At 41.8% G+C, this 20,723-nt stretch overlaps 1 protein-coding gene across 1 annotated transcript; it reads right to left on the bottom strand.

Moving 5' to 3' along the window:
- Window positions 1–116: 116 nt before the first annotated feature.
- LOC110488860 (beta-1,4-galactosyltransferase 1) lies at window positions 117–17,862 on the bottom strand. The gene is made up of 6 exons (XM_021561290.2): window positions 16,912–17,862; window positions 15,422–15,657; window positions 7,572–7,759; window positions 5,166–5,288; window positions 3,291–3,395; window positions 117–2,686 (listed from the first exon to the last, which is right to left on the bottom strand). Exons 1-6 carry the CDS (start codon window positions 17,207–17,209, stop codon window positions 2,554–2,556), a joined length of 1,083 nt encoding a protein of 360 aa, XP_021416965.1. The 5' UTR covers window positions 17,210–17,862; the 3' UTR covers window positions 117–2,553.
- Between the last annotated feature and the right edge of the window lie 2,861 nt (window positions 17,863–20,723).

Here is a 20,723-nt window from a genome sequence, read left to right as displayed (position 1 = left end):
GAAGACGTTTACTTAAATATTTAATTACCTAAACAGATTTTTTTTTAAATCGACACCAAAACATTGCTGCAAGTCAGTATACATGTTTGAATGAAAATGTGAAGAGCCAGCAAAACATTTACAAAGACATGCATTTGTAGAAATCACAAGCATACACATACATGCACACATTGAATCATAATGGAAACCATGAAGAGAAAAGGGAACAGAGTAATGAAGCCTTGCAGATTAGCCAGCTAACTTTTGTAAAACAAACTGAATTCACACTTGACATACAAAATGCTGGCTCTCAATAAAGGCCATTGTCTATGGGAGGTACACAACCTGGCTTTAGCCAACCTATAAAGACCTTAGTTTAACTCTGAAAGAGCCTTTGGGTGGATTGAGAAAATGAGATAAAAATGGTATGCATTGCACATAACGCATCCCTGCATGCAAGGCATCTCCCATGTCTTTAGAGCGTTTGTGTGTGGCTACCAGACAGAGTGAGGAGGTATGTGGTGATGAGGCCTTTAAGATGTACTCAAGTTGGCAACCACTCCAAATTTAAAGTATAGAAATGTGTTGCGTAGAGCTGACACAATCCTCTAGTCACCATGATTGTACATTGTGCTCATTCTATATAAAGGATTTCTATACGCAACGTTCCACCATAGTTGAATAAGCCCACGATATTGGGTTTCCTGGCCGAGCCCATAAAGGCTTACAGCTTGAAGAGCAACCCAGTGACATCACGACCATTCTCTACTTTACAGTGGAAACTATAGGTTGCGTGTGTGTGTGTATGTGTATACATATGGCTTGGCTGCTTCATTGGAACATTCACTACAGAATGTACAGTAGGCAGCCAACTATTGTCCAGTATCTGGGAAAACACTTTTGGGAAACAGCTGGGGAATTACTGACTATGCTTCAGAGCTTAATGTACACTCATCCCTCCTACTAAATGGTCCAAGGTCCATTGTACAGTATTGTCTCTAAAATTGAGGTCAGTAACCGAAAGGTCACTGGTTGGAATCCCCGAGCCAAATACGTGAAAAGTCTGTCAATGTGTGTTTTAACAAGGCCCTTAACCCTCATTGCTCCTGTAAGTCAGTGTCTGATAAATTACTAAAATGTCAATATAAAAATGTTGACCAATTAATTTATATTTTCAAGTTTATTTAGGTAAGGCAGAAATGGCAGTCATTTTATAGATTCTCCAGACACCAGCACTGATATAATTAAGAAGCAGTCAGGAGAGGAATGGCAAACATTTAAGCCTAAGTATGGACAGCACAATTATTCTGTTCCATCCAGTCAGAAATCTCAATGGCTTTTTTTCTCACGCTTGAGTTACTAACTTTACTTGTGCAACATCATGCCCCATGGCTCACAAGCTTGAGCCATTTTCACTGTATATAAGTACCTGTGAGGAAGACATGGTGACCATCCAGTTTAAAAACATGCAGATGTCTTTAAGGGTATTGATTACTACGTATTGAGGATACAAAATGCTTGTTTTTCTAACCCGCACACTTCCTTAGACATACACGGACTACAAGAGGATCCTTTTCAGCATAGAACCCACTCTCGTAGACACAAAAAAGTAGAACGCCAGACAACAGCATAGTAGCATTTTACCTCAGGGCACACACACACACACACACACACACACCAGGCAAATACATTCAGGTACCTATTTTCCACCAGGGAGAGGCCTCCTTAGAGGCTACCTTGAATGGTGCTCTTCACAGGGAAGGGAGCTTCAACAGAGACACTTTCAAGATAGTTCAAATACCCTTAAGGACCCCTTCTCTAATATAACTATCATGGGATTTGGACTTTAAAAAATATATATATATTTTTGGAGTTCTAGGCCCTTTGATGCTCTATCAAAAGGTTGTGAATGTATCCAAAAGTACAACAATCTTAAGATCATTGTTTGGTTGCCTTTGAACAAAAAAAAAAAAAAGTGACTTGGTTTGTTATGGAACTCTACAATTTGAAGTTCAATCTTTGGCCTGAGCACTTGGCATTGAATGGGTTGAAACCTTGCTCGATCAGCAAAGGAATCAAAAGGAATAGCAAATATCTCACAAAAGTGACAAAACTACAATGATGCCAAAACAACATCAACAGTACTAGAAAGAAATAGACATACAAAATGAATTGAGAGTCCCCGATGCATAGGACAATAAATGAATCATTTTACAACCACCCGTCAAGACAAAATGGCTCACAAAGGACTTTGTCGCAGCAGCAATCTTCAAAAAGAGTGTGGAGTACGTACAAGCCCAATAGGAAACCAACAGTGTGTCAATGTACTGAATGTCAACGGTCATTCCTGGTGTCAATGATTTATGGATCCTATAAAGAAAAAGCTGGAATCCCAGTTCAATTCACCATCGGATGTGCAAAGGCCGAAAATAAAGGGAACGTTTGTTTGCTGATCAGATCAGTCATTCTCTGTAGTCCAAAGAGTCCAAGGCATATCATTATTTACAATGTCAAGGCACATTTGGTTACCGCATCCACCACAGGTTGTCAAGGCTGTTCATGTTTCATTGGTTCTCAGTCTTTTTTTCCCACGTCCACAGTAATTTTGGTGTATAATTGATCCTTCTCCACTTTGACCACTTTGTACGACAGGGTTTTGATGCCGTCTTTGTTCATTGTCTCCCTGGTGTGGGCGATGCGGTCGAACCTGGAACGAAAAACCACAGTTCAACCACAATTCAATATCGTGGTTCAGGAACCATGTCTTTTGTTTAAGGTGTAGCCTATGGCAAACATCTCTTTTGGATTTCACAACAATCGTCACTAGATTAAACATAAAAACTACACGACATCAAACAAATCAAAGTGCTATAGGGAAAAGTCATTACTATAAATATCTACATAGTGATTTCAATAGAGATTAAGGATTAAGTGGCTTTGCGTGATAAACACATTGCACGCCAATGTTTTCCCAGACTTTAATATTCTATTAAGGTTGCATCGGTATGGAGAAGAATGTCCAAGTTCAGAAAGTGAGGCAGCGTTAGTGAGAAATGACGTCAAGGGGAACAGTAGCGAGAACGGATCTTTGTGTGGAGAAGGAAAGGAGAGCCTGGGGAGGGTTCACCTATTGTTCCATCCCTTCTGCTCTCCTTTACAGATCTGACAGTGCTGGATAGGTGAAAGCAATATAGCTGAAACTAGGTGGACCAAAACACTTACTCCTATCAAATCCAGTTAGGCTATATTATAGATTGAAATATCGCCCCTGAGCATCGTGCAGGAGTCCTGTTCACAAGGGGGAACCTCACCTTTGAGGGTTGTCTTCGTTCCCACCGTCCCGGTTGTGGCGGATCATCCTGCATTTCCCCACGGCTCCGCTGGGCCGTGAGATGGTCATCCCCTTGGAGCTCAGCCTGTTAAAAGACAGCAGCAACATGCGTCAGAACCCCAGTCTAACTAAAACACTGGACCGCAGTTGCAAAAAAGTTAAACTCAGAGGAGAAAATCTGCACTTTTTTTTTTACACTAGTGAATTTTTTTATTTATTTTTTAAGTCAAATAAAAATAGGATAGATGTGAAAGGGAGTAAAACAAGTTCTTTGATTTCAATTCAGTTGCCTCTGGAAGAGATGCAAATTGGCCTTGCTTATTACATAACAGGTCACATTTGTGTAGCTGGGTTCAGTGACACAGCTACAAAAGCTTCCCGAACACCGTGAATAACATTGATCGTCTCTGGAAACATCCAGTCTGCCAGTTTACAGTTTCACAATCAAAATGGATGAAGTTAATTATAAACCAACCCCTACGAAGACCTACGTAAAGCAGAAGTGACAAAAACACATCTTAGCACCTTGTGCTGTTTGGCATTCCGCACCAAGGGTGGAGTTGCTCTATAGATCAGCCAAACTGAATTAAATAACAACTATAGGGTTACACATGCCTCAAAGACACAGGTTAACAAGGCACAGTATGTTTTGTAGAGCTAATTTAATGCCAAATCCAGCAAAGCTTGGATCACACTACTGAACAAAACTGGCTCTGGAACAGGAGATACTGTAAATTAAGTTATGCATGGTTCTCTTTGTTTCTCTTTTCACAAAGTACCAGGAGTTGGAACTGGTTCAGGGAACAAAACCGGAAAACAGAATTTTTCAAGTAACAGAAACGGGAAGAAAGTGATGCATACTGTTATTTTAAAAGCATGTTAACCAGTTAACGTTATTTTACGTTACAGAAAAAAAAAAACTAAGCGCAAAATCTTTGCCAGTGTTGAGGTTACCTGCGATGTCTAGGCTAATGTACTGACGTTACAAGTGTGATTCAGAAGATAGAGATTTTTTAATTCGCTAGAGAAAAATGGATGAACTTCAATGCTTGTTAAGGATACTATAGGCCTCATTATCACATTGGATTTAACTACAAAAAGGTAGTGGTGCTGCTCTGCTCAAGCTTGTGAGCTAGCTAGCTAAAAGGACAGTCAAAGTTCCTTCATAGAAGCCGCTCCTCCTAGGTATAATTCTGTGGACCCAATTCAGATAATGCCTGTCATAAGATGCCCAGCGCTTCAAGCCTCCTCCTCAACCCTCTCTCACCACATCTGTGTCCTGGCTACACTTGTCTGTCAATCACACATGTAAACAACTAGCTTGACTGCTCTAGCCACACTGATTGGTGAACTAATTTAATAAGATGAATGTTTTTTTTTAAAAGTTGTTTTCACAGGTTAAGGGAACGATATAAACCGGTAATCATTTTTGAACTGTATTTTTGTTCGTTGGAACAGAACAAAAATATTTATGGTTCCAATCCCTATAAAATACCCTATTAGTCTTATTTCAGGAAAGGTCAGACTGGGTCTGAAGGAGCCATAACATTTCTCTTTTAACTCATTAACATTTCCTTCAAGAGCAAAAGGTGGGTGGCATACAAAGGCACCCTCGGGGACAAGTTGGAACAATGCTGACGAGTATCACTGACGAGTGACAAGAACTAGGGCTATGTTACTATGTGATGGGGCTTCGACACTGAACAAGAAAGCCAAGGTTTCACATGAAACGGTTAACACTTTACCCAATAAATATGAATTACTTGGAGACGTATTTCTCGCTGTCCTGCGGCTGACTTTTACATGGAGTCCTGATACACCACAGACGTTAGTCAGTGGGTGTGTGGACTCTAACCTGTTGAAAATGTCGTCGTCCTCCCCTCCCCAGCCCCAGTAGTTGTTGGGGAAGCCGTTGATCTTGAGGAACTGCTCCTTGCTCATTGACGACACGCCCCCAAAATACTGGTTGTACGGCAACCTGAGAGAAAGCGCGAGAGAGAGAGCGGGAGAGAGAAAGATAAATAAATACATAGTGATACTTGGAGTTTAAACAGCTCTCAAATGAAGGGGTCAAGGGCTTGGGGCCCGGCAGAAATTGCAGTAAGCGGTTATGTTCCAGGAAAGAAGTTTATGCTGCAGAAAAACCCTCTTCCTCTATGCATCACTGCCTTCTGTAAGTTACATGCTGGTTTTCTGTACACTGTAGGGCAACTGAGAGACTGAGGCTCCCTGGTTTAGCCTCGCCTCATTTTGTTGATTTTGGACACTCTACGAGTTATCCTTGGCTATAATAAGGTGGCCACAATTAAGAAAATCGAATGAAGAGAAAAAAAAAAAAAACATTCATCCATTGTGGGATTTAGTCACCGAACAAGGGGAGCTTGGCGTCTCTCCTTGAGCTGGACTTTCCTGCCCAAATCCTGCTGGATATTGCATCCGGATGCTCTGTGAGCTGCATGCCCCTGGAGGAACATGACACAGTGACAGGACACAAGCTGTTGTGTGTGCAACACAGGGAGGAATTTAGTGACAGGACGCCCATAAAAGCCCAGTTAGAAGCTGAGAGACCGGTTCTATGACCTGTACACAGGGGGCACACTGACGTCAGATCTGGGAGCAGCTTACTTTACTAATCTAAATCTTAAAATCAGAAGCAGACAACGGAGGCAAACTGACTGTAGATCAGCGCCTAGCCAAGCATAAACCCTACAGCTGTGTAGGCCCAGAGGTGTAGATCAGAAGAGAAGCGCCCAAATCACTTTATCAAACACAAAGACAGCCTGTAGCCTCACAAGAGCCCTTCCCTGTCTGACGTGTTACACATATAGAGCAACAGCTAAACCAACTGGAGTTTGCGCTACAGGTCACTGGACTCCACAAAGCAGAAAACAGTTCAAAACCCATGAGACACTCACAGCATTGCCACCTAAGGCTAAAATGATTTGCATTTAAGCCATTCTGACAGCTGCCCTTTGAAGCCAGTACTGCTCATGTGAGTGTCACACAGTTTTGTAAGTCTATGTAAGTCTATAGGCAGGCTATTCAACACACGACTCGAGGCAAATAAAGTCCCAGCAGCTAATGGGGATCCATAACAAATACAAATGAGCAACAGTTTCAAATGACATGTCAAGCTGTTTCCAACACCGCCTATTGCATTAGCGATCTAAATGCTTGCTTGTCTTACCGACAAAGGAGAAACAAGCCTTTGTGCATTTAATAGGGAGAAACTAAATAATGTTATTCCTTTGGCATGTGATACTTTACACATAGCCTAATCTTTCTAGCCTAATTATTGGCTAATCTTTTACAGAACCTGGTTAGGATCAGTCACGTGATCAATAAGGAAGAAGGCAATCATTACCAACCATAAAATATCCTTCATAATTACATCCCCACCCCATGGGGAATGTGGTAGTCAATCACTAAAACCCAGTGAAGGGCTTGATTTGAAATGTCCACAGCAAACACCTATAGACAGCTATTGAGATACAGACAGGCAGAACCAGAAACTCAACAACAAAACAAAAGACAAGCCAATTTTCAATAGGCAGCATCAAGCAAAGTCTACCGTTAGCCGTCTGTAACCGTAGTGGTAATTCAGCAGTAAATTGGTTGAAGTGAGTGACAGGGATAGAACATCATGGAATCCACAGGTGCTCTTTAAGCTTTTATGTGGCCACTCCTACTAAATGAGCTGTGTGTATGTGCCTTTGACAATGTGAATGCACATGTGTCTGTCCTATGTCTGCGCCGTGGACTGGGGAGAGGCTGAGGCCGCCGTGGACTGGGGAGAGGCTGAGGCCGCCGTGGACTGGGGAGAGGCTGAGGCCGCCGTGGACTGGGGAGAGGCTGAGGCCGCCGTGGACTGGAGAGAGGCTGAGGCCGCCGTGGACTGGGGAGAGGCTGAGGCCGCCGTGGACTGGGGAGAGGCTGAGGCCGCCGTGGACTGGGGAGAGGCTGAGGCCGCCGTGGACTGGGGAGAGGCTGAGGCCGCCGTGGACTGGGGAGAGGCTGAGGCCGCCGTGGACTGGGGAGAGGCTGAGGCCGCCGTGGACTGGGGAGAGGCTGAGGCCGCCGTGGACTGGGGAGAGGCTGAGGCCGCCGTGGACTGGGGAGAGGCTGAGGCCGCCGTGGACTGGGGAGAGGCTGAGGCCGCCGTGGACTGGGGAGAGGCTGAGGCCGCCGTGGACTGGGGAGAGGCTGAGGCCGCCGTGGACTGGGGAGAATGCCTGGTCATCTGTGGGAGGGGTTGACTTACCTGAAGCCAAACTTGTCCATGGAGACAGACAGGTGCCTGGGCTGGCTGAAGCACTTGTAGGTGTTGCGGTCATCCATGGGGATTAGGTCCACATCGCTGAAAACAAAGCAGCCGTAGTCGTACTCCTTCAGGGCCTCTGTGTAGCCAATGTTGAGGAGCTTGGCGCGGTTAAAGATCTCATCACCGTCCTAGAGAGTGAATGGAGAGAATATGGGTTTGGAATTGGAAGGTGAATCGTGGTAAAATAAAGTTATTTTTGAGGGTCTAGACAGGAGTAAGCAACTCTGGTCCTCATTGTTTGGCAACCCATCTCTAATTGGACTAAAGTGTACACCAGAACCAAGGCTAAACTAAACCATCCGGGTGGCTATCTATTATAATGTGATTGGGAATACAAAACGTGTCAGAGACTGAGCACTAGATGCTACAAACATCCTACACTGAAGTTTGGAAAGAAAAAGGTACCAGACTTGTGTAGCTAGTTGGACTGGACAACTGAAAAACATTGGTGTATACAGTACAGGACTTTGAGTCGTTGGTCTTTGATGACGTTGTGTAGTCATCTTCTTGTTTGCTGGAAAACATGCGTTTACCCTTAATATCAAGAGTGCGTGCACGCACAAACTTGAAATTCATTCTGTTGCTGATGCAGGGTCAAAGCTTTGCAGGCCCAGCTCTTTGTGGCTTCATGTAGCTGTTACGCTAGGTCTTTTCAAGGGTGTATAAATCAGATTCAAATACAATTTAATAGTGCTAAAAACGTGTCAGTGGCATTTTAGGAGCTTATGGATCGTGACCGCTTTATGTAGAGTGAATGTAACTAGAGACAGAATTCTAATGGGAAGGAGAGATTTTTCTCCAAGGTGTAGGATAATTATTATGACTCAAAAACAAAGGAATGCTGATGGACATGGATAGATAAATCTAGGAGACAACCATTTCCCATTTTGAAACTTAAAGCAGTAATCGAGTTTCAGCAGTTCTTGTCTTATAACCATTGGCCTAGCTTAATGAAAGGGGACAAAATATCCTTAAATTGGGGGATTGAAAGACAGAATATCATATTGCAGTCTGTACAGGCTTTAAACTTAATCCTCTGTTAAACCAACATATTCTGGGCTCTTTTCAGGGCTGGCATGTCATCCACTACTTGTTGGGTGGGTATTTTTAATGATCCTTTTGTGTTCTCGGGCTGCATACATGGTCAGTTACCAGGGCTAATGTACGTCAGTGTCCTGGCATGATTCTCTGTGTGGTGTCCTTTGGAGAAAAAAAAAACAGGAGCATCGTGTTCTGTGTCAATGTGCCTTCAAATGACTTTCAAATGGTCACATCTCATGTATCACTGGCTTTATCTAATGGTCCTCCTGAAAAAGATCAGCTTGAATACCCACAGAACCAAAATACTCAAATGGAGGCAGATGAAACCCAACATGCAGTCGAAACAAGGACCGAGGTTCTCAAATTAAAGAATAGTGTGGCTAGTGTTTTAATAAAAACATGTATTTCTATTTTTAAAATGACAACATTCTAAAAAGAAATGGAAAATGAGAAAGAGGGTCTGGATGCCACAAAGCAGCGAAGTTCAAGTCATCTGAAGAGGCGTTCCAATCCTTGGACAATTGATTCAATGTTCAGTAGTGTTCTCTGCTGATGCACTTCCCCGTCAGTCACATGTCACACATTGTGGTGAAATGAAACAGACATGTACAATGATTGAAATAAACGACATCTGCTACGGTCTGAAATAAATATCCGCTAAGGAGGTCTGTGAGTGTGTTTATGGGAGTGAGTTTGTGTGTGTGTGTGTGTGTGTGTTTGCGTTTTTCTTCCACCAAGTGATGCATCCCTCTCTCCTCCAGGGCATGACAGCTTCACCTGTATACAGGATGTGGATAATTTGCAAAGACGGAAACAAGCAAGTGAAGAAGACAGCATGAGACTAAAATAGATCTCTAATTCAATGAGACAGAGAGAAAATAATCCCATATTACCAGTAGAACCCCTCAGCCCATGGGATCACGCAATTGGCCAGAGCAAGCAGGGGGCCGGTCTCACCTCTTCCAGCGACCACAGCCATTGGCCAGATACGCCTGACATGCAAAAGGACGGCGGTTTGAGCAAGGGGCCAGGGAAAGGAGGAAATAAAACAAGGGAGGAAAAGATAGGAAAGGCTAGGAGAAATAGGAGAGAAGAGAGAAACAGAAAGACTGAGTATAATTTCAACAAAGACCCCATAATTGTGTTTAACAGCATTGAACGGCCCTCTAACAATAGCTAGGCCTATCAGATTGGCCCATTAGTATAAAAGCAGCCATTAAAGCTTATTTTCTTTGCAGTGGACACCAATTTGCTACCTGTGCAGGAGACTGAAATGGAGCGTAGTCCTAAAAAAAAAAAAAAAGGTTATCTGCTCAAATAGAACCATGTATTTACTGCGTAAAGCCTAGGTGTTGCGTTTGACCTACAACATGCTGGTTTCCCACACTTTACCTGTTAGTGGGTGGGAGGCAACAGACTCATGTCCTGGCATGAGACCTGAAAGAGAAATTAGTTATGCCTTCAAGCTGAAACCCAGTACTGGCCTCGCAAGTGCCAATAGAGCCTACATCTGCAAAGAATCATGTCCTTAAATAGACCATTGAACTACACCGAACTGATACGCATTTTTTATCAAATAGGAATAGATTTAATCTACAACATGGCCCTGTACGCTAGTATTAACTTTGGTTGTCAATAAATGTTCAAAAGTTACTTGGCTTTAACCCAGACAGTGTTGATGACTAGAAGGATATTGAGAAGAATGGATATCGTTATCCTATGTTAAGGTCTGCCTTTGCGTGAAATGGGATTAGGTGACCCAATAACTACTACATTTTCACCTTGTCAACTCTGGGCTCTGCAGTGGCATTCATACTAGTTTGTCCTTTTGCCAAATTAATTTCCAAATATACTTGGAGGCCAACTTTAGTATTCCCATAAGTCACTAAATCCCCACACCTGTGAGAATTCAGTCTAACTACTTACAGCATCACCGCACACAGACACAAAATACGTTTCTGCCCATGTCTGTGGCCTCATGTTTAGAGACTTCTACAAATGGGGACATAGTCAGTGAGAGATGGAGACAGAACCTGATTTTAGGCAGGAAAGCCCTCAATTCATGAAACCAAAGTGTTTTAGGTGGCACCACTCTGGCTAATGATTGCCATTGATAAATGACCAAATGGCCAGTTTGTAGCTAGGCTATTTGTCAAAACAGAGTAGCCAACATGTTGTGGCACTAAGTGCTTATGATCACTAGTCATCGGCAGGCATACAAATGATGTGATGTCTATGGTCAACTTGTCCGTTTTCATTCAAAGGTTTTAGATACAACAAATTGACAAAAGTATGTGGACACCCATTCAAATGAATGGATTTGGCTATTTTAGCCACACCCGTTGCTGACGGGTGTATAAAATGGAGTACACAACCATACAATCTCCATAGACAAACATTGGCAGTAGAATGGCCTTACTGAAGTTCAGTGACTTTCAAAGTGGCATCGTCATAGGATGCCACTTTTCCAAGTCAGTTTGTAAAATGTCTGCCCAGCTAGAGTTTCCCCGGGTCAACTGTAAGTGCTGTTATTGTGAAGTGGAAACATCCATGCGCAACAATGGCTCAGCCGTGAAGTGGTAGGCCACACAAGCTCATCGAACAGGACCGCTGAGTGCTGATGCGCGTAAAAATAGTATTGTTGCAACACTCACTACCAAGTTCCAAACTGCCTGGAAGCAGCATCAGCACAAGAACTGTTTGTCAGGAGCTTCATGAATGGGTTTCCATGGCCGAGCAGCCACACTCATGCCTAAGATCACCATGCGCAATGCTAAGCGTCTGCTTGAGTGGTGTAAAGCTCAATGCCATTGGACTCTGGAGCAGTGGAAATGTGTTCTCTGGAGTGATGAATCACGCGTTACCATCTGCCAGGAGAACGCTACCTGCCCCAATGCCTAGTGCCAACTGTAAAGTTTGGTGGAGGAGGAATAATGGTCTGGTGCTGTTTTTCATGGTTCGGGCTAGGCCCCTTACTTCCAGTGAAGGGAAATCTTAATGCTATAGCATACAATACCATTCTGTTTCTGTAACTTAGAGGCAATAGTTTGGGAAAGACCCTTTGTTTCATCATGACAATGCCCCCATGCACAAAGTGAGGTCCATACAAAAGTGGTTTGTTGAGATCGGTGTGGAAGAACTTGACTGGCCTGCACAGAGCCCTGACCTCAACCCCATCGAACACCTTTGGGATGAATTGGAACACAGACTGAGAGTCAGGCTTAATCGCCCAACATCAGTGCTCGACCTCACTAATGTTATTGTGGCTGAATGGAAGCAAGTCCCCGCAGCAATGTTCCAACATCCAGTGGAAAGCCTTCCCAGAAGTGTGGAGGCTGTTATAGCAGCAAAGGGGGAGGGGGGAACCAATGCCCATGATTTTGGAATTAGATGGTCGACAAGCAGGTTTCCACATACTTTTGGTCAAGTAGCGTAAGAACATACACCGCTAAACAATAAAATGGGCCTACTTGATTGCAATAAAAAGCCCAAATTACACCTACTAATCATTTTTACATCTGGAAAAGACAGGACATTTTGTACCCAGGCCAGGTTGCCCAAATGTTGTGCATTCACATTTAAGTACAACCCTTGTTTATTCTTCCATTAGTTATCTGTAACCAACTCTATACACTTTTAGTACATAAGAGCTTTCCTTTAATAAAGGATCTTGATGAAAAGAAACAGGAATGTGTGAGGATAAAAAGAGCATTCCAAACAGGATCGTTCTCTCAGGTCTTTAAAAAGTGACAGAGATAGCCCCGTCTGAAAGCCACTCTCTATTTTGTGCCACGTCCATTGGTGTTCAGTGCTAGTTTGACGATAGAGAGCATGAGTCTCTTGGTTGTGCAAACACCATGAATAAATAAAGGAAATTGCTGATGGACAAAGAACAGACGCAGAGACAAATGCTGGCACTATGTTGCCAGATCTGATTTCTTCCCCATAGACGGGAACACAAAGGATTAGGCCTACTGCAAATTGTAGGAGTTCTTTAAAGAAGCGAGGCAAGAGTTATTTGGACGCTGGCCTGCTTTTTCCTCTTGACTAAAGCAAGAAATTCCTTAATGGAAAACAGATATTTGGGCAATTCCACAGTAACGGAATTACACCAAGACTCCGATTTTTCCACTTTAAAATGCATGCCAAACAAAAAACATTAATTTCAAAGTTCAAACCATACAACTATTGAACAATTTAAAACAGGAAAAAAATACAAACAACCGGTCAAAAGTTTTAGAACTACTCATTCAAGGATTCTTTTTTTTTTTATTTTTTATTTTTTTACTGTTGTCAACATTCTTGAACAATAGTGATGACATCAAAACTATGAAATAACACATATAGAAGGAATCATGTAATAATCCATTTTTTTGTTTAAAACAAATCGAAATATATTTTAGATTCTTCCAATTGCCACCCTTTGCCTTGATGACAGCTTTTTACACCCTTGGCATTCTCTCAACCAGCTTCATGAGGTAGTCACCTGAAATGCATTTCAATTAACAGGTGGGCCTTTTTTAAATTTAACTAGGCAAGTCAGTTAAGAACAAATTCTTATTTACAATGATGGCCTACACCAGCCAAACCCGGAGAGTTACAAAGAAAAAGCCATATCTCGGACTGGTCAATAAAAAGAAAAGGTTAAGATGAGCAAAAGAACAGACACTGGACAGAAGAACTCTGCCTAGAAGGCCTCTTCACTGTTGACGTTGAGACTGATGTTTTGCGGGTACTATTTAATGAAGCTGCCAGTTGAGGACTTGTGAGGCATTCATTTCTCAAACTAGACACACGAATGTACTTGTCTTCTTGCTCAGATGTGCAACGGAACCTCCTGCTCCTCCTCCTATTCTGGTTAGAGACCGTTTGCACTGTTCTGTGAAGGGAGTAGTACGAGATCTTCAGCTTCTTGGCAATTTCTCGCATGGAATAGCCTTCAGAATAGACTGACGAGTTTTGCAAGAAAGTATTGTTTCTGGCCATTTTGAGCCTGTAATCAAACCCACAAATGCTGATGCTCCAGATACTCAACTAGCCTAAAGAAGGCCAGTTTTATTGCTTCTTTAATCAGCATGGCAGTTTTCAGCTGTGCTAACATAATTGGAAAAGTGTTTTCTAATGATCAATTAGCCTTTTAAAATGATAACCTTGGATTAGCTAACACAACTGCCATTGGAACACAGGAGTGACGGTTGCTGATAATGGGCCTCTGTACACCTATGTAGATATTCCATTAAAAAAATAAGACGTTTCCAGCTACAATAGTAATTTACAACATTAACAATGTCTACACTGTATTTCTGATCAATTTGGTGTTATTTTAATGGACAAAAAAACCACTTTTCTTTCAAAAACAAGGACATTTCTAAGTGACGCCATCTTTTGAACAGTATTGTATATTTACTGGAAAAAAAGTTTGCCAACAGAATTACAATAAAATCTCCCTCAGTTTTATTGTTACCAAACGTTGTATCTGCACAGTTTTTCCTATCAATGTGTTTTTGTAAAATTTTCAGTGGAAAGTATTGAAAGTGTAGTAGTCCTTGTGCATAAAGTTGAATTTCTTGTTAAACCTTAAAATCAATGTTTTTTCTTTGGTATACATTTTAAAGTGAAAAACCTGAGTCTCAGCGTACACCGTTACCATGGAATTGCCCATATGTCTCTGTCCCAGAAGAGTTACTCAACAAGAAAACAAATCTACCAGTACATCTCTCAACTAGTCACTTGGTAACTGCCATTACAGCCTGTCATTGGGGAGCTTGATACCCTTTTCTTTTTACATAGCTTAGTCTAACACGTAAAAAACAAACCCAAATAAAATACGCCAAAAGTACCCGTACTTGTGGTTTACCGTACGAGTAAACTATCCTATATTTGAAATATACAGACAAACTTTGTTTGTTTCATTCATTAAAACCACCTAATTAAAAAGGGGCACTCCCTGCACTAAGATTTGCTCACTGGTTAAAATCTTACTGCATTTCCCACTACTAGTGCTGAGTGATTAGCGCTTTTTGAAGTTGGTTTGATTATGTAAAAAATAATTGTATTTTTTATGTTACATTAAAAGCACTTGGGCTGAATGCTGTAACACAAAACAATGAATGCCAGTCCTATGATAGTAGTGACTGCCCATTACTGTTTACTAACCATTAATTCACATTACTTTAGTAATATGTTTCAGTTGTGTATATTACATTTGTTTTATTTGATGACTATTATTTCATTCCAAGCCACCATCCCATCTCTATAGAGCTACTGCCTAAGCTGTCTGACAAAATCACTTTACTGTAGTTCTTCAAAATAAAATAGGCATACCTTTAAGACTGCTGAATACCAAGTATCAATCACTTAGATCATGCATTTTAAGGCAGTGATACCTCGCAAAAAAACGACTACTCTTTATATTACCTCACAATTGTGCATTGTTCTCTCTTCCATAGCAGTAGTAAAAGAAACACAGACCAGACAAGTAGATGCACAATGGATTATGGTCATTGTGGTTAATTACCATGTTTTATGCGCTAAACTTTGTAGAATATTGGCCTGTTGGAAACAACTGCCTACTACATTGCACAGTTCAGGCTCGATTTGATTTCTCTCTAGAGAAACTGTGCGATGTGCGCATTGAGCTCACAGAAAGAAAAAAAAAAAGGGAAAAATTGAATTCCAATAATCGCTCAGCACTACCAACTACTCCACACAGGCAGACAGAGAGCAGACAGGGGCCGGGAAGGACTCACCTGGTTGATAACGTAGATGCCGTAGTCCAGCTGCTGGCGCTGAAGGATGGGATGGAGGTAGTACAGCCAGAACTTGAGGTGCTCGTCGCGGTTGCGGAAAGGGATGATGATAGCCACCTTCTGGAGGGCCACACAGTCTTTGGGCCTGAAGCGCCCCCCATTCTGAAGATTGGGGTTCTCCTTCCTTACCACATCAAGGCTGACTGGGTTAGAAAACTCAATTCGCAGTGGGCCCACTGGATGAGAACGGGAGAGAAGGGAAGTCTTATACAATTTTGTCAGGGCTCTATTTACAACAGCCCTGATAACTGATGATTTCAGTAGAGCCAATGGAAATAGCATGTAAAATCGGTTAATATTGTAGGCCTAATATACTATTGTAAGAAAATTGAGCCTAGTTCTCCACTCTCCTGCTGACAATAACCTCTCAGCTGTTTTATTATTAAACACAATAGTGTGGCTCCTATATGCCAGTGGCTTACACAGGTAGCTACAGTAAGTCAAATTACAAAAGCAATACAAAAAAATAACAGAAGGTTAAACTGCATATATGATGTAGTGAACTTATTGTATTGTTTTCTGCAATGTGACCTGGAGGTTGATGTTCCTAGACTGCATTGCTTTTCAATCTCCAAGTCAGCTGAGGGGAGAATGTGCACACCACTTTAATCCACCAATTCCCACCTGTGGAGCAGTCAGGGTTTTGTGGCAGAGGGACAGATCAGCTCGGGCCACAGCCACATAAACCTTTTTTTTTTTTTTTTTTTAAAACCTGAGCTAAGAGAGAAGGGCACTGAACAACAAACCGTTGTGGAAACAAGCAACGCTGCTCATTCAAGAGCACTAGCAGTAGTCCTATGCTATGCATTAATAATGCAAGTGTAACCGGTGTGAAATGGCTAGCTAGTTAGCGGGGTGCGGGCTAATAGCGTTTCAATCGGGGACGTCACTCGCTCTGAGACATTGAAGTAGTTTTTGTGGAGCGATGGGTAACCGTGCTTCGAGGGTGACTGTTGTCGATGTGTGCAGAGGGTCCCTGGTTCGAGCCCAGGTAGGGGCGAGGAGAGGGACGGAAGCAAAACTGTTACATAAGGGTGTGGGCGTGTCGCCATAGATATATCTATTGTATGAATAAGTGAAATACCAAACCCTACAGGCTAAGGAAGGGGTCATAAAATAACTAAGACATCGACTGGTGGCTAACTGGTTATACTTGGCGCTTGTAGGTTGCATTAAGATATAGATTAAAGCGACATATGTAATGCAAGCTCTACCCATTCCTCATTAGAGCAGATGAATGAATGACTGTCCGATTTACATGGCCAACAACTATTGTTTGCTGATAAAAACCACTTTTGGCAAGACTACCAACCAGGCATCATATGACTATTAAAAGTACCAGTGAGTCTACAGCATACGTCAGAAATATTGATTAAATATTAGTTGCCATCGACTCGTTTAGTTTTGGCAACACATTCATAGCTACTTACCAAGCAGTGGTGAAGTGTCAAAACATTTTACAAGTTCTTTGTTGAATGTAGATGTCACGTTGTCTACAGAAAAGCGGTTATTTTCAACCACGTCAGGTTTGGTGTCCTTTGATGTAGTTTGGTTATGCTTTTTCGCTGTGTGTGCTTGCTGATTTTGTGCAAACGAAAATGGAATATCTAACGACCTCACGTAAAAAAATAAAGTGACCGAAATATGGAGAAAACAAAGAATGACGACCAATTTGCAAGTTCTATGGAGAACACTGAAATTCACAGTTGAATCCCGCATCATTAGCATGCTATGCTAAATCAGCTACTGTAGCTAGTTAAATTGATAAACAAATCTAAAGTAGGTAACGTTGACGTTACAAAGTTGCAACACCATACCCAATTTCCACTGATGTCACTGTCAACTAGCTACCGTTAGATAATTTGCTAGCTAGGTGCTAACGGTACAATTGTTCATTTTCGCTCGAGACAACTTCAATAAAAAGTTGCCCGTTTTATCCTTTACCTTGCTTGTACTTTAGTCGTATTTCGTATAAGAAATTAGTTATCTTGTTGTAAAAGCCTCCCTCAAGTTAATACCAGCCATCACTACTAACTGTCCCAAATTACTTAAAACTATTTAGCTAGCTATATCAGGTGTTATCGCTAGGTAGTAAACTAACAGCAGCAAGTCCGAGGTGAGTCCGAAAAGTTCGAAAGTATTATTTTCCCGTTGTGTTGGCCAAATTGACTTCAACTAAACTCAAACACACATATCTGATGGTATAATGCTAGTGTTATTAAAATATTCGCGTCCAGGATTAAAGAGTTGTACAATTTTGAAAAAAACTACGTAATCCCTCAGCCATTTCCTTGTGGAGACCCCAACAGAAATTCATGACTAGTTCAAGTGACATCTTCCATGTGAACTGCAGCAGGGAGGAGGAGTCTGCCCTACGAAGAATTTCTTCTTCTTCGATGAGGTTTAACGGCGGTTGGCACCCAATATGTTGCATTACCGCCACCTACTAGATTTTTTTATTTAATTTTTTCGGCACAAAAGCTCCACCTACTAGATAAATAAATACCATACTATAACACTACACTCACAAAAAAAATCTCAAATCAAATAAAAATAACACCACCCTACTCCACTATTTAAATCTATTTAGTCCTAACTCATGCCAACAACATGAAAGAATGGGACATCACCACTTAACAGAACCTGTAACTCTTCTGATGTCAAGTCTTGCACACCCAAATAGCTCTCTGCAGCTGTCACCACAACCTCAATTTTCTGTGACTTATGTTCCATCCCTGTAGTACAGTTGATAACCATTGCTATAAATGCTAAAGATCCAACCTTACTAAAACATATATCACTTGTTGGCCTATCCCTCTGTACTGGTACAGATCTACTACTCACACCACTCCTCTTAGGCTCCCTCCCCTTGACCCATCTTCCTCTACTTTATTCACTGCCTCAGCATATGACAACTTCTGCACTACTCTCACCCTGGAAGCCTCAACCTGCCTCTCTCACACGGGACATTTCTGATCCCCAGCACCATGGGCACCCCGACAACTAACACATACCACTACTTTCCCTAATGCTACACATTCCTTTGTCTCATGCCCTTCTGCACACATAGGGACCTCCCTTTTACACACTGCTGCCACATGCCCATAAGCTTGACACCTGTAACAACGTATTCGGCACAAAAGGTCATACAGTATAACTTATATAGCCTAACATCAACTTTGTCGGGCAAAGACTCAACATCAAAACTCAAAAGAACAGACAATGACTTCAGTTTCACCACTTTCGCCACCCTGTCTGCGTCGCACCAAACCACGAGCATCACAAACACCGGGAATCTTCCTCTTCAGTTGGTCAACTTTTACATTTACTGCTACCCCAGTAATCACTCCTTTCAATGGCGCCCTTTTCTTGAGAGGGAAACAATTCACAATTCTTGCCCCATTCGTTAAACACAGAGCTCCTTCTCCCTCTGACCAGCAGAAACACAACCAATTATCACAAGACCACTTCTGGTTTCCCTCACCGATTCCACAGTACCCAAATCTGTTTTCACCCACCCCGAAACCACAAATGGATCAGCCAAAAACTTCGCTCCTACTGTCAGACTCATCTTTATCCTGACCCCCTGTACAAGCCTCGGGCTCCGAGAATTTCACCACACCTACCACCTCCGATGTTTTGCCCTCATTCCATTTCTCCTCTTGTCTTCAGCACACTCCACTTACACTTTCTACCATTCTTCTTTAACAAACCATCTCCCTTTTCTGCTATTTTTAACCGACTCAAGCTCACCATCTTCCTCCCGCTCTCTCTTAAACCTCCCCTGCCTATTCCAAGTATACATCTCCTTATGATAATACTGAACTTCTCCTGACATACATACATATTGTTCTTGCTTTCTCAAGGGATGTCATTTAACCAGCTATCACAATCTCCGTACAATCAGCGCAAACCCCTAGGTGTGTAGCGCTCAACAGTGCATCCAACTTATAATGCAGCTGCTTCGTCTTGATGATATTCTTTATCAAAAGCTCCCGCGACACTTTTCAATTCCAAACTAGCGCGCTCTCAGGGTCCATTCACTGCCTGCAACTCTGCTCAAGCTCCCTCACGACAGTTACATGACACTACGCCTATTCTGTTGCAAAAGGTTTTTCACCAGAAAATGTTTACTCCAAAAGGAAAACGTTTTGTAACGAAAACGAGTTTATATTGAACAAATAATGTAGGTCCCTCCCCATTTCGTTTGCTTTGTTTGCTTCCGTTCGGGGATTAAACGCTAAACGGTTTCAGTTGCAAGACGTAATGAATACATCCCAAGCAAAAAAGTGCTTGTAGTAGTTATATCTTATATGATATGCTTGTAAATGTTACTAGTTGGATTTCCTTTATATATGCACTGACTAACTGAAGTTGGTCTTTCTAAACTTTTTTCTTTGTTTGACAGATGGAAATAAAATAAAACTATGAAATTCAATTGTCAGTGTAAATAAATAACATGTGGTAGAAAGTTATTAAACTGTTTATTTAGTGTAACTTTGGTTTTATGTTATTGTCCCTTTTAATATGAAACATTTAGTCTGTTAGTAACAATGATTTCAAATGGAGCACTAAATTAAGAGCACGCTTTATTTCATTGGACAATGAGATCAAGGCATATGTGACCTCCATTGATAGAATTAATCAACCGCAAAAAATGTTTTGATCAAATCTGCATAAAAATCCTATTGTGTGAGACAGATATTTCACCGGATGTATAAATGTGAAGCATCCTCTTGGCGTTTCGACTCACTAACGTTACCAAATGTGATAGTGAGAGGAAGCCCAGTGACCGGCCGTGGGAGAAGATGGAACGAGATGGATTTTGTTCGACATTCTGCTAATTTTCTCATCGATAAACATTTGATCTCAATACAGTTTTCTATTCCAAAAACTATAACCTGTTACGAACAGAGTGCACTAAGTTTTGTAGACCTAATATATGCTAGAACGCACCAATAGGATCTCTCTAGCTGGAGTTTGGCTCTGCCCACCTCTTGTTTGTTCTTCCCACTGACTCATTTGTTTCGAGTTGAAACGATAGTCTGTGGTTCATCTTGGTTTAATTATAACAATCTTTGTTAAAATGTTGATTGAGGCAGTGTACCCATGTCAAATATAACATACAAGCGCCACCCCGTGGCGGACGGCGATTCGTTGTGATACATTGTGTCCATGATAATTCTGTTTCTCTTGAATATTGTGTTAGCAAAAATGTTTTTTTTTTTGTTTTGTTTTTTTT

This window comes from Oncorhynchus mykiss, chromosome 14 (assembly GCF_013265735.2).
Source record: "Oncorhynchus mykiss isolate Arlee chromosome 14, USDA_OmykA_1.1, whole genome shotgun sequence".
Lineage (NCBI taxonomy): Eukaryota > Metazoa > Chordata > Actinopteri > Salmoniformes > Salmonidae > Oncorhynchus > Oncorhynchus mykiss.
The sequence above is the reverse complement of the archived record's forward strand: the minus strand, read 5'-3'. Positions and strand labels throughout refer to the sequence as shown.